The 12,591-nt window shown below is 35.3% G+C and overlaps 1 protein-coding gene across 1 annotated transcript in view; it reads left to right on the top strand.

Moving 5' to 3' along the window:
- Window positions 1–12,591, top strand: part of CTNNA3 (catenin alpha 3) — a 1,859,096-nt gene that overhangs the window by 1,779,511 nt on the left and 66,994 nt on the right. The window contains exon 17 of the mRNA XM_032138296.2: window positions 10,790–10,924. Coding sequence (XP_031994187.1) covers window positions 10,790–10,924 — 135 coding nt within the window. The remainder of the gene's footprint in view (window positions 1–10,789; window positions 10,925–12,591) is intronic.

Here is a 12,591-nt window from a genome sequence, read left to right as displayed (position 1 = left end):
AGATGTTCTGGTCAACATCTCCTATGTAAATTAAATTGGAAATAATAACCAAAGTGTGCTATAATAGTGTACCACTTGATTAGCCTAAAAGTTCCTAATAGTATTCTTTTAAAAGTTATTTTAAAGCAAATTTTATTTGAGAAAAAATAGTCAAGGGCAAGAATGTTCTACAAACCTAGAGACCGAAGTTTTTCTGTCACTTTCACGTAAAAATTTAAAAGGTGGGAAAAGCATTGTTTGATGTTTTTAAATTTAATTTTTTGTAAAAATTGTACATATTTAAGGACTTAAGATATACAATGTAATAATCAACAAAATTAAAAGACAACATATGCTTTGAAAGAAAATGCTTGCAAACCATAGATCTGATAAGGAATTAACGTCTGAAGTGTATAAGAAACATGCAGAACTCAATAGCAAAAAAATCCAAGTAACCTGATTAAAAAATGGGAAAAGACCTGAATACATAAAAATGGCCTAAAGAAGATTTGAAAAATAGTAGAACAGTCTTAAAGCAGGAATGAGGCATTCTCCTGATTCTGCTTCTAAGTGAGCAAAACTGACTCAGAAAGGCTTTCTGGATGTCAATGGGAAAGAAGGCTTTAATAACTTTTATAGTATAAGAATTTACCATGTAGTATTTTGTTCTGCTTTGGTTATAAAACTGACTGCTTCTGTTATAACCAAGATATTCTCATCAGTTCTGAAAATGAAAGGTAAATTTAGGTCGAGCAACTTTGAATTTCAAAAGATCATTTTCACACTTTCTACTCATTTGACTCATTCTTTCCTTAATAGAATTATAGGCTCTTCTACTGTGGCCTTGGAAGAGTCTCTTGATAGAGACAGCATGTTTTGCTTAAACTTGAGTGATAGCAATTGGTTATTGGTCAAGAATCTAATTATTAGTTTGACAGTTTGATTTTATCAGGAGTTGTATAGTGGTGCTGGTCTTCAAGGAACAAATCCACATTAATCCAGTTTATAATTGACAAATAAGAGTATCAACCTAAGAAACCAACTTACAAATTAGAACGGCAATTTAATATTTACAAAAAAGATAAAATTGGCAAGAAGACTGATACTGTTCCTAGAACATGGAGGTAAGGAGGTGGAGCCAGATCATGTTTGAACACGAGCTCTACCACTGATGCCATTTATTGGCAAGTCAGTTAACCTCTCTGTGTGTCAATATTCTCCTTCACTAAATGAGGATAATGATTCCACTTACCTCATGAAATTGTGGGTGTTGTGTGATTATTAAAACAATTAGTATAGACAAAGCATCTTGAATAGTAGATGACAGATAAAACACTTTACGTGTCAAGGATTATCATTGTGTCCATACTTAAGAATGAAGAATAGGTAAGAAAGTTACTCAGTGAGGGGGCCGGGCGCGTTGGCTCACGCCTGTAATCCCAGCACTTTGGGAGGCTGAGGCAGGTGGATCACGAGGTCAGGAGATCAAGACCATCCTGGCTAACACAGTGAAACCCCGTCTCTACTAAAAATACAAAAAATTAGCTGAGCGAGGTGGCGGGCGCCTGTAGTCCCAGCTACTCGGGAGGCCGAGGCAGGAGAATGGCCTGAACCCCAGGGGGCGGAGCCTGCAGTGAGCCGAAATCACGCCACTGCACTCCAGCCTGGGCGACAGTGAGACTCTGTCTCAAAAAAAAAAGAAAAGAAAAAAAAAAAAAAAGAAAGAAACTCACTCAGTGAGAGCAATAATAACAAAAAATGATTTGAAAGAATGCCCTATAGAAGAGATTATTGTGCATTCATGTGAATGAAACAGAGAAAACTAAATTCAAATCATTTACTCTCTCTGAAGCTTACTTTGCAAATCTACAAAATGAAAATAATAGATCTAATTAAAATGGTGCTTTGAGTACTAACTTAAAGTTGTGCATGTAAAGGCCTCGGCATAGTACCTGGCACAGAGGAAGTACCTAATAAAGATCAGCTGCTTGTCAAGAGAAAACAAAAAGATGACTTGTTTTTCATCATTTTAGGTAATTTCACATCTGTAAATCGGGGAAAATATTTGCGTCTTAGAGTTTTAATGATTGAGTGAGATGATTTGCCTAAATTAGTTTCCATAGCATGTAGCACATAGTAAGAGCTAAATGAAAATTAATTATTGTTCTTGCTCCTCTGTCTCTGCCTTCTCCTCTTCTTCCTTTCCTTTTTTTTCTTTTCTTTCTCCATATCTTTCTCCGTTCCAATCTTCTTCTTAATTAGCTACAATATAGTCCTTTTCAGGAGATTTGAGGGATAGCCCTCATTTGCTTATTGAAAACTTGAGAAACACCTTTAATTTCTATATTCTTGTCTGATTATGTCTCTGGCTGGCTATCCTGTATCTATTCATGCATATGTCCATGCCTATCTTGCAGATTGATAGTATTTCTGCAGAAGAATTGAATTCTTTGCTACCTTTGTTGATTATTATCAACTTTGACTCAGGGTAACGTGTTCTCATCTTGTGCACTCACTCTGGAGCTACACAGCCTATTTAAAAAATATAAGAGGATAAGTACCTCACAAATTTTCCAAAAACACTCCAGCTTAAGTTATTAATTACTGAATAAAAGCAGAAATGCATGAAAGGTTTTTTGGTTGTTCATCCTACTTTTTAATTTGCAGTTTAGGTCATTAGAATAAAAGCTTTTAAAAATAATATTTTATAGTTATAGAAGAAATATATATTTAAGATATACAAAATTTGAATACAATAAAAAGTATTGATTATATCATGTTTATTGATTATTGTCATATATTTCTTTCCCAGCATCTTTTAATTTTTTTAACCCAGAGTCCGGAATTTATTTATTTTTAGTGCATTTTAAAAAATGATTTCAACTTTTATTTAGATTCAGTAGGTATATTGCATGATACTGAGGTTTGAAGTACAATTAATGCAGTCACCCAGGTAGTGAGCGTAGTACCCAATAATTAGTTTCTCAAGCCTTTACACCCTTCCTCCCTCCCCTGTCTAGTAGTCCTCAGTGTCTATTGCGGCCGTCTTTATGTCCATCATTACCCATTCTTTAGCTCCTACTTGTATGTAAGAACATATGGTATTTGGGTTTTTGATCCTATATTAATTCACTTAGGATAATGGCCTCCAGCTGCATCCACGTTGCTGCAAGAGACATAATTTCATTCATTCCTTTTTATGGCTGTTATTCCATGGTGGATATGTACCCCATTTTATTTATTTGATCCACCGTTGGTATCTAGGTATCTAGGTTGATTCTGTGTCCTTGCTTTGTGAATAGTGCTGCAATGAACATATGAATGCAAGTGTCTTTTTGGGTAGAACAATTTATTTTCTTTTGAATATGTACATAGTAACAGGATGAGTGAGTCAAATGTTAGTTATGTTTTAAGTTCTTTGAGAAATCTCCAAACTGCTTTCTACGGTGGCGGAACTAATTTACATCCCCACCAATAGTTTATAGAGTGTTCCTTTTTCTCCACAGGCTCACCAGCATCTGTTATTTTCAACTTTTTAGTAATAGCCATTCTGACTGGTATGAGATAGTATCTCATTTTGGTTCGATTGCATTTCTCTAATTATTCATGATGTTGAGCATTTTTTCAGATTGGTTGGCCACTTGTGTGTCTTCTTTTGAGAAGTGTTCATTCATGTTTTGATTTGGTTTTGGCATTTGTCCTTCCCAAATCTCATGTTGAATGCAATCCCCAATGTTGGAGGCGGGGCCTGATGAGAGGTGTTTGGGTAATAGGGGCAGATTCCTCATGATGTGCTGTCCTCAGGATAATGCATTATCGCAAGATCTGGTCATTTAAAAGTGTGTGACACCTCCCACCTCCCTCTTGCTCCTATTCTCCCCATATCATGCACCTGTTCCCACTTCACCTCCCACTGTGAGTAAATATTCCCTGAGCCCCCACCCCAAAGCCAAGTGGATGCCAATGCAATGCTTGTATATCCTGCAGAACCACGAGCCAATTAAACTTCTTTTCTTTATAAATTACCCAGTCTAAAGTATTTTTTATAGCAATGCAAGAATGACCTAACACATACCATTTACCCATTTTTAATGGGGTTTTTTTTTGCTTGCTCAATTGTTTAAGTTCCTTATGGATCTTGGATAGTAAAACGATGTCAGATTCATTAGTTTGCAAATATTTTCTTCCATTGTGTGGGTTGTCTGTGTACTCTGTTGATAGTTTGTTGCTATGCAGAAGCTCTTTAATTAGAGATTCCACTTGTCAATTTTTGTTTTCATTGCAATTGCTTTTGGGAATTTAGTTATAATGTCTTTCCTAAGGCTGATGTCCAGAATGATGTTGCCTAGGTTTTTCTCCAAGGATTCTTATTGTGGAAGTCTTATATTTAAATCTTTAATTCATCTTGAATTAATTTTTCTAGATGATGAAAGATAGGGGTCCAGTTTCATTCTTCTGCCTTTGGCTAGCCAGCTGTCACAGCACCATATACTGAATAGGGAGTCACTGCTTATTTTTGTGAACTTTGTCAAAGATCAGATGGTTTTAGTTGTGCAGCTTTATTTCTGTGTTCTCTATTCTGTCCCATTAGCCTATGTATCTGTTTTTGTGCCAATACCATGCTGTGTGTGTTACTGTAGCCTTATAGTGTAGTTTGAAGTCAAGTAATATGATGCCTCTGGCTTCTTTTAATTTTTTTCTTTTTCCTTAGGATTGCTTGTCTATTTAGGATATTTCTTGGTTTCATACGAATTTTAGAGTAGTTATTTTCTAGTTCTGTGAAAAATGACGTTGGTTGCTTGATAGGAATAGCATTGAATCTGTAGATTGCTTTGGGCAGTATGGCCATTTTAATGATATTGATTCTTCCAGTTGATGAAATTAAAATTTTTTTTCCATTGTTTGTGTCATCTATGATTTCTTTCAGCAGTATTTTGTAGTTCTCCTTGTAGAGATCTTTCACTTCCTTGGTTAAATGCATTCCTAGGTGTTTGTTTTATTTATTTATTTATTTATTTATTTATTTATTTGCAGCTATTGTAAATGGAGTTGAGTTCTTGATTTGGTTCTCAGCTTGAATGTTATTGGTGTATAGAAATGCTATTGATTTTTATACAAAGATTTTGTATCCTAAAACATTACTGAAGTCATGTCTCAGTTCCAGGAGCCTTTTAGTAAAGTATTTTGTGTTTTCTGGGTATAAAATCATATCAACAGCAAAGAGATATAGGTTGACTTTTTATTTGTCTAGTTGGATACCTTTTATTTATTTATTTTGCCTGATTGCTGTGGCTAGGACTTTCAGTACTATGTTGAATAAGAGAAGTGAGAGTGGGCATCCTTGTAACAGTTTTCAAGGAGATTGGTTTCAGCTTTTGCCCATTCAAGTATAATGTTGGCTGTGGTTTCTCTTAGATGGCTCTTATTATTTTGAGATATGTTCCTTTGATGCATAGTTTATTGAAGGTTTTTATCATGAAGGGATGTTGTATTTTATCAAAAGCTTTTCCCACATCTGTTGAAATAATCATATGATTTTTGTTATTAATTCTGTTTATGTAGTGAGTCATATTTATTGATTTGTGTGTATTAAACCAAGCTTACATTCCAAGAATTAAGTCTACTTGATCATAGTGAATTAACTTTTTGATGTGCCACTAAATTCAGTTTGCTAATATTTTGTTGAGGATTTTTGCATCTATGTTTATCAGAGATATTGGTATGAGAGATTTTTTTCATTGTATCTTTACTAGGTTTTCCTATCAGGATGATTCTGGTTTTGTTGAATGAGTTAAGGAGGAGTCTCTCCTTCTCCATTTTTTGGAATAGTTTCAGTAGGATTGGTATCAGCTCTTTGGCTGGGGCTCTTATTGTTGGTGGTGGTGGTGGTGGGTGTTTTATTATTGATTCAATTTAGGAACTCGATTTTGGACTGTTCAGGGTTTCAGTTTCTTTCTAATTCATTCTTGGAGGATTGTGTGTTTCACAAATTTATGTTTTCCTCTAGATTTTCTAGTTTGTATGCACAGATGTGTTCCCAATAGTTTCTGAGGCTCTTTTGTATTTCTGTGGTATTGGTTGCAGTGTCACTTTTATAACTTCTGATTGTGCTTATTTGGATCCTCTCTCTTTTTTTCTTTGTTAATCTAGCTAGCAGTCTACCGATCCTGTTTATTCTTTTAAAAAAAAAAAAAAAACAACAACTTTGGTCTTCATTGATTTTTCCTATGAATTTTTAGGTCTCAAATTCATTCGGTTCCATCTAATTTTAATTTTTTCTTATCTTCTGCTAGCTTTTGGGTTAGTTTGTTCTTGTTTTTCTAGCTCCTCTAAGTGTGATGTTAAATCATTAATTTGAGATCTTTCTAACTTTTTGAGGTAGGAGTTTACTGCTATAAACTTTCCTCTTAACAGCACTTTTGCTACATCCTAGAGATTTTTAAATGTTGTGTCTCTTATTTTTATTTATTTCAAAGAATTTTTTGATTACTGCCTTAATTTCATTGTTTACCAAAAAGTAAATTTATTAGTCCATTTTCACATTACTATGAAGATAGAGACTAGCTAATTTATTTTAAAAAAAAATAAGAGGTTTAATTGACTAACATTTCACATTGTCTAACACTTTTAGTGAGGTGTTGAAGTTCCTCAACATTATTGTGTGGCTGTCTAAGCCTTATTGTAGATCTAGAAGTACATTTTTTATGAATTCAGATGCTTCAGTGTTGGGTACATACATATTTAGGGTAGTTAAGTCTTTTTGTTGAATTCAACCCTTTATCATTATGTAATACCCTTCTTTGTCCTTCTTTATTGTTGTTGGTTTAAAGTCTGTTTTATCTAATATATTATATATTATATTTTAATATATTTTAAAATTATCTATGTTATATATATTATATTTTAAATATATTTTAAAGTACATATATTTTATCTAATATAATAGCCACTCCTCCTTTTTGTTGTAGTTTAATTTGCAAGATAGATATTTCTTCAACCCTTTACTTTGAGCTTATTGATGCCATTATGTGTGAGATGGGTATCTTGAAGACAGTAGATGAATGGATGTTGTTATTTTATCCAACTTGCCACTCTATGCCTTTTAAGTGGGGTGTTTATGCTATTCATATTCAAGGATAATATTAATATACAAGATTTTGATCCTATCATGAATTTGTTAGCTGGTTGCTTTGTATTTTCTACGGTTTGGTTGCTCTATAGATCTGTGGGCTCTGTACTTGTGTTTTTGTGGTAGCAGGTATCAGCTCTATTTTTTCCCCATATTTAGAATTCTGTTAAGGGTCTCTGATACGACTGGCCTGATAGTAATTAATTTTTTTAATGCTTGTTTGTCTGGAAAATATTTTTGTTTCTCTTTCAGTGATAAAGCTTAGCCTGGTGGGATATGAAATTTTTGTTGGAATTTCTTATCTTCAAGAATTCTGAAAATAGGCCTCCAATCTGTCTTGGCTTATAAATAAGATTTATGTAGAGAAGTCTGCTTTTAACCTTTTGGTATTTCCTTTGTGTGTGTTCTGACCTTTTTCTCTAGCTGGCTTTGTGATTTTTTTCTTTAGCATTGACCTTGGATAGTCTGGTGATTATATGCCTTGTCCGTTCCTTTTTGTATAGTATCTCACAAGTGTTCTCTGGATTTCTTATATCTAGATGTCTACCTCTCTAGCAAAATTTGGAACATTTTCTTGATTTATCACTTCAAGTATTTTTTCTAGGTTGTTATCTTTTTCTCAGTCTCAGGAATGTCACTAATTTTTAGGTTTGGCCACTTTACATAATCCCATATTTCTCAAAGACTTTGTTCATTTTTTAAAAATTACTTTTTCTTTATTTTTTTCTGACTGGGTCAATTCAAAAGACTGGTCTTCAAGATCTGAAATTCTTTCTTCTACTTAGTCCAGTTTATTGGTGAAGCTTCCAGTTGTGTTTTGAAATTAAGTTAGTTTTTTAATTCTAGAATCTCTGATTGATATTTTAAAGATGTTTATCTCTTCCTTCATTTTCTGGATTGCTTTAAAAAGTTTCTTTGTGTTAATTTTCAACCTCATCTTGGATCTTATTGAGCTTCCTTGTGATCCATACTTCAAATTCTTTATCTGTCATTTCCAAGTTCCCACTTCGCTGGGGACCATAGCTGTAGAGCTAGTATGGTATGTTGATGGTATCACTACATTTTGAATTTTCATGGTGCTAGAATTCTTACACTGGTTCTTTCTCATCTTGAGACATTGATACTTAAAATTTTTGTAATTATATTTGTGCAGATATAATTTTTCTTTTCTTTCACTGTAATACTATTGATTTTTTCTTTCCCTTTCCCATCTATTTTTCCCTAGGGGGTGTGACTTTAGCTAATACTGGGTAAGGTCTTTTGGCTTAACTTGTATACTCCTACACTTTTCTGTTAGCAGGTTTTATATTGGGTGGTTCAGTTCCACCTACAAGCCTATAGATGGTGTGTATGGCCAATACTGCTGGGTATATACTTCATCCTTGTTTACTAGCAGAAGCTCTCTCTTGCCTCAGGCAATGGGCTTATTCTTGTAGTGCAAAGTGCTCTGAGCTCCCTCCTCAGCCCCAGAGGTGTTGGGAGCAAGAATGGCAGGTCCAGACTGGCAGGTTTGCCTACAGATTCCCTAAGGGCAGGCATGAGCACCAGTGCTGAAGGATAACCCACTGAGTGGGTACCAAGAGGTGTGCCTAGACATGGAGCTGGGAAGCCTTCTTGTTCTCAAGTTCCCTACACACAGATTTGGGGTGGCCTAAACTCCTAATCCAGAGGACTGGGTACTCCAGATGCTGGGAGATCTGCCTAGGCATGAAGCAGAGAGTTTCCTCTACATACCTGGATCCCTGCAAAGAAAGTGTGGGGTGGCTCAGGCTGTCAATCTGGGCAAACATGTACTTTGAATACCTGGAAATCTGCCTAAGCGTGGAGTGGAGAGGGCCTGCTGCACCATGATCTATGCACAGAAAGAGTAGGGAAGCTCAGCCTGCTGATTTAGGAAAGATGGTGCTCTGAATGCCTGGAGATCTGCCTGGGTATGGAGCAAAGAGAGTCCTGATGCACCATGATCTATGCCTAGGAAGGATAGACAGCTCTGGCTGTCCCAGCAGGTTTTATTATTTTATTTTTTATTTTTGTTTATTTATTTTTTGACACAAGGTCTCACTCTGTTGCCCAGGCTGGAGTGCAGTGTCTCAATCATGGCTCACTGCAGCATTAGCTTCTCAGGCTCAGGCAATCCTCCCACCTCAGCCTCCTGAATAGCTGGGACCACACCTGGCTAATTTATTTTTATTTTTTGTAGAGATGGTGTCTCCCTATGTTCCCCAGGCTGGTCTCAAATTCCTAGGCTCAAAGGATTTTCCCGTTTCAGCTTCCCAAGCTGCTGGGATTATAGGCATGAGCCACTGCATCTGGCATTCAGCATGTTTTAAATACACACAATTTTTAATATAATTTGATTGCAATGTTTACATGTTGATTTTTTTAACTTCCAAAAACATTTTTCCACATCCTTTGAAATGCTATTTTCTTGATACTGAGTAATGCTACATTATATTGATATGCATTCTTAGTTAGTCTTTCCATTATTTTGAGACATTTAGGTTATTTCCAAATTTTGCTATTATACGTAATGCTACAATGAAGATCTTTGCATATAAATCACTGTCCACATTTCCTTGTTCTTATAAAAATTTACTAAAAGTGGAATTAAGTTAGAAGGAATTTTTATAAATCTATTATAATTGCATAGGAGAAAGAATATAAAGATTAAATCTTAACCACAGCTACTTACCATGTTATGATAAAGCTCAAAGCTGTCCTCCAGGAAGTTCCTTCCAAAAGATAAAATGATGTAGGAGGCTGGTTTTCATAAGGAAATTTAATATTCTAAAACATGTGCCCTGTCTGTTTCTTGGCTTCAGTTAGATTCACAGCTGTTATCTAAGGTAGATATGATTTCCTTTGTCTGTAACAGCTAAGAACATTGAATGCTGAAAGTAATAGAACATATTATGTTGCTGCATGTTGTTTATGCCCATTTGAGTAGCACAGGACAGACAGTTCAGAGACCATGAGTCTCAAGGAGCATTCTAATAGTAATTCTAGGGGCCTTCTAATAGTAATTCGAGGTGAAAGAAATAATTACATTTTAAATATTTCTTTAGATTTACCAAAAATATAATCTGAAGGCTTCTAACCTTTATCATAAATTAAAGGCAGCTATTTTATGTAGCTTTTTATGTCTAAAAATTATTTTAACGTTTCTTGGCCAGGTGTGGTGGCTCACACCTGTAATCCCAGCACTGTGGGAGGCCAAGGTGGGCAGATCATGAGGTCAGGAGATCAAGACCATCTTGGCTAACATGGTGAAACCCTGTCTCTACTAAAAATACAAAAAATTAGCCAGGTGTGGTGGCGCCTGCCTGTAGTCCCAGCTACTCGGGAGGCTGAGGCAGGAGAATCACTTGAACCCGGGAGGCGGAGGTTGCAGTGAGCCAAGATCTTGCCACTGCACTCCAGCCTGGGCAACAGAGTGAGACTCCATCTCAAAAAAAAATAATTATTATTTTAACGTTTCTGTTTGCTAAGCTGAAGTAACTAAGGTTGCAAAATTAATGAACTATTGTAAATGGTAGAAGCATATCAGCATCTACTTGGTCCTGTATGAAAATAAAATTGCTACTTTATAAGGTACCTACCATGTGAATACTGTATTTACTCACTTTGGTCTAACTATTATTTATTCTGCTATATCCATTTTTATCTTTGATGCATATTTAGTGCCCAGATCCATCTTGCAAACAGGACTTGTTGGCCTACCTGGAACAGATTAAGTTCTACTCCCACCAACTGAAAATCTGCAGTCAAGTTAAAGCTGAGATCCAGAACCTGGGAGGAGAGCTCATCATGTCAGCTGTGAGTACTGCCTAGCACTTACATGATCACAGGTGGAAGATGCTTGAAACACAGTAGCTACACCCTTGTATACATGACCAAATCTTTTAGGTAAAATTGGTTTAGAAAAACTAAATTGGAGTTTTTATTAAAAGTACATGTATTTAAACTAGCAAGAAATTTTAAACTAGCAGATTTCTTAAAGAAAGGTTAAAAATGTTGTTTTTATTTACTTCAGAAATTAAAGCGTAAATCAGGTTTTATAAGCCATTTGGATGAGAAATGCATGTTAATTTAGAACATGACTTCAGAATGTGTACAGATGGAACTCTGAAATGAATCCTATAATTTTTCTAAAATAAATGCATGTGGAATTGCAAATTAATAAAATGATTGCTTCACTTCTATTAATTGATGTTTATTTTCCCCCTATTTCTTTTTTTAACATAGATGTTCATGTCTTGAGATTTTTCATTTCCATATATATTTTCAGAAATGGAGTATGATAGAACTTAATAGATTTAGAGGAATTTTCATAACTTCTTTGGTGGCCCTGAGTTTTAAGCTGCTATAAATTACCATGGTAGAACTAATGTATAACTTTTCTACTCATCTTTTAATAGCAGTAGATCATTTCTCTGGAGAAGAAATGGTAATAAAATAATATTTGATATCTATATTGCATTCAGTTATCAGTGACTTTGAGAAGGACATGGACTAAGATTATAAATTTAAGTTTAAATGAAACATAAATATTCTGGGAATTTATATTTCTGAGAAAATATTTTTTTAATTACACTAGTATATTTATATGTGTGTAACATATAGGGCCTCTATATCCTGGCATTGGACATTCCCTCGATGAGTTAATGTTCTGAAAGAGGATGTAATTACAAAAACACAAACAAAGGATCACCATCAAAAGTAGTGGGCAGGGGCCAGTCGTGGTGTTTCATGCCTATAATCCCAGCACTTTGGGAGGCTGAGGTGTCCGGATCACTTGAGATCAGGAGTTCCAGACCAACCTGGCCAACATGGTGAAACCCTGTCTCTACTAAAAATACAAAAATTAGCTGGGTGTGGTGGCGCATGCCTGTAATCCCAACTACTCAGTAGTCTGAGGCACGAGAATTACTTGAACCCAAGAGGTGGAAGTTTCAGTTAGCCGAGATCGCGCCACTGCACTCCAGCCTGGGCGACAATGCGAGACTCCATCTCAAAAAAAAAAAAAGAAGTAGAGGGGAGGAAACAAATAGGGACTATCTATCTCTTGCCTATATTTTATGTTAATCTTCACAATAACATGCCAGATGGATCACTTATTTATTTGTTCTGTTTTCTTATATAGCTTTCCCAGTGTCATACTAGTAAATGTCAGAGCTGAGTTTACCTTCAACGGTCTATGATCCCTCTGTTCAGGGAGACAACACTGAATTTGTGATGAAACTGAAAAACACAAGTCAAAAGTGAATAATTTGGAAATTATAAGATGGTATTGCATTCTAGCTTTTTATTCCAGTGGTTGTTAGAGGGGGAAAAAAATAGTGTCTTTGATATTCAAATTTTATCAAAAATCCCACATAAACACAGTGAGTGCATTACTAGTGCCCTGTCACTTTTCAAAGAAAAATGCATTTTACGGAGGGAGCCAAGATGGCCGAATAGGAACAGCTCCGGTCTCCAGCTCC

Source organism: Hylobates moloch, unplaced genomic scaffold, assembly GCF_009828535.3.
Source record: "Hylobates moloch isolate HMO894 unplaced genomic scaffold, HMol_V3 SCAFFOLD_3, whole genome shotgun sequence".
NCBI lineage: Eukaryota > Metazoa > Chordata > Mammalia > Primates > Hylobatidae > Hylobates > Hylobates moloch.
Note: the sequence above shows the minus strand (reverse complement) of the source record. Positions and strands in the feature narration are given on the sequence as shown.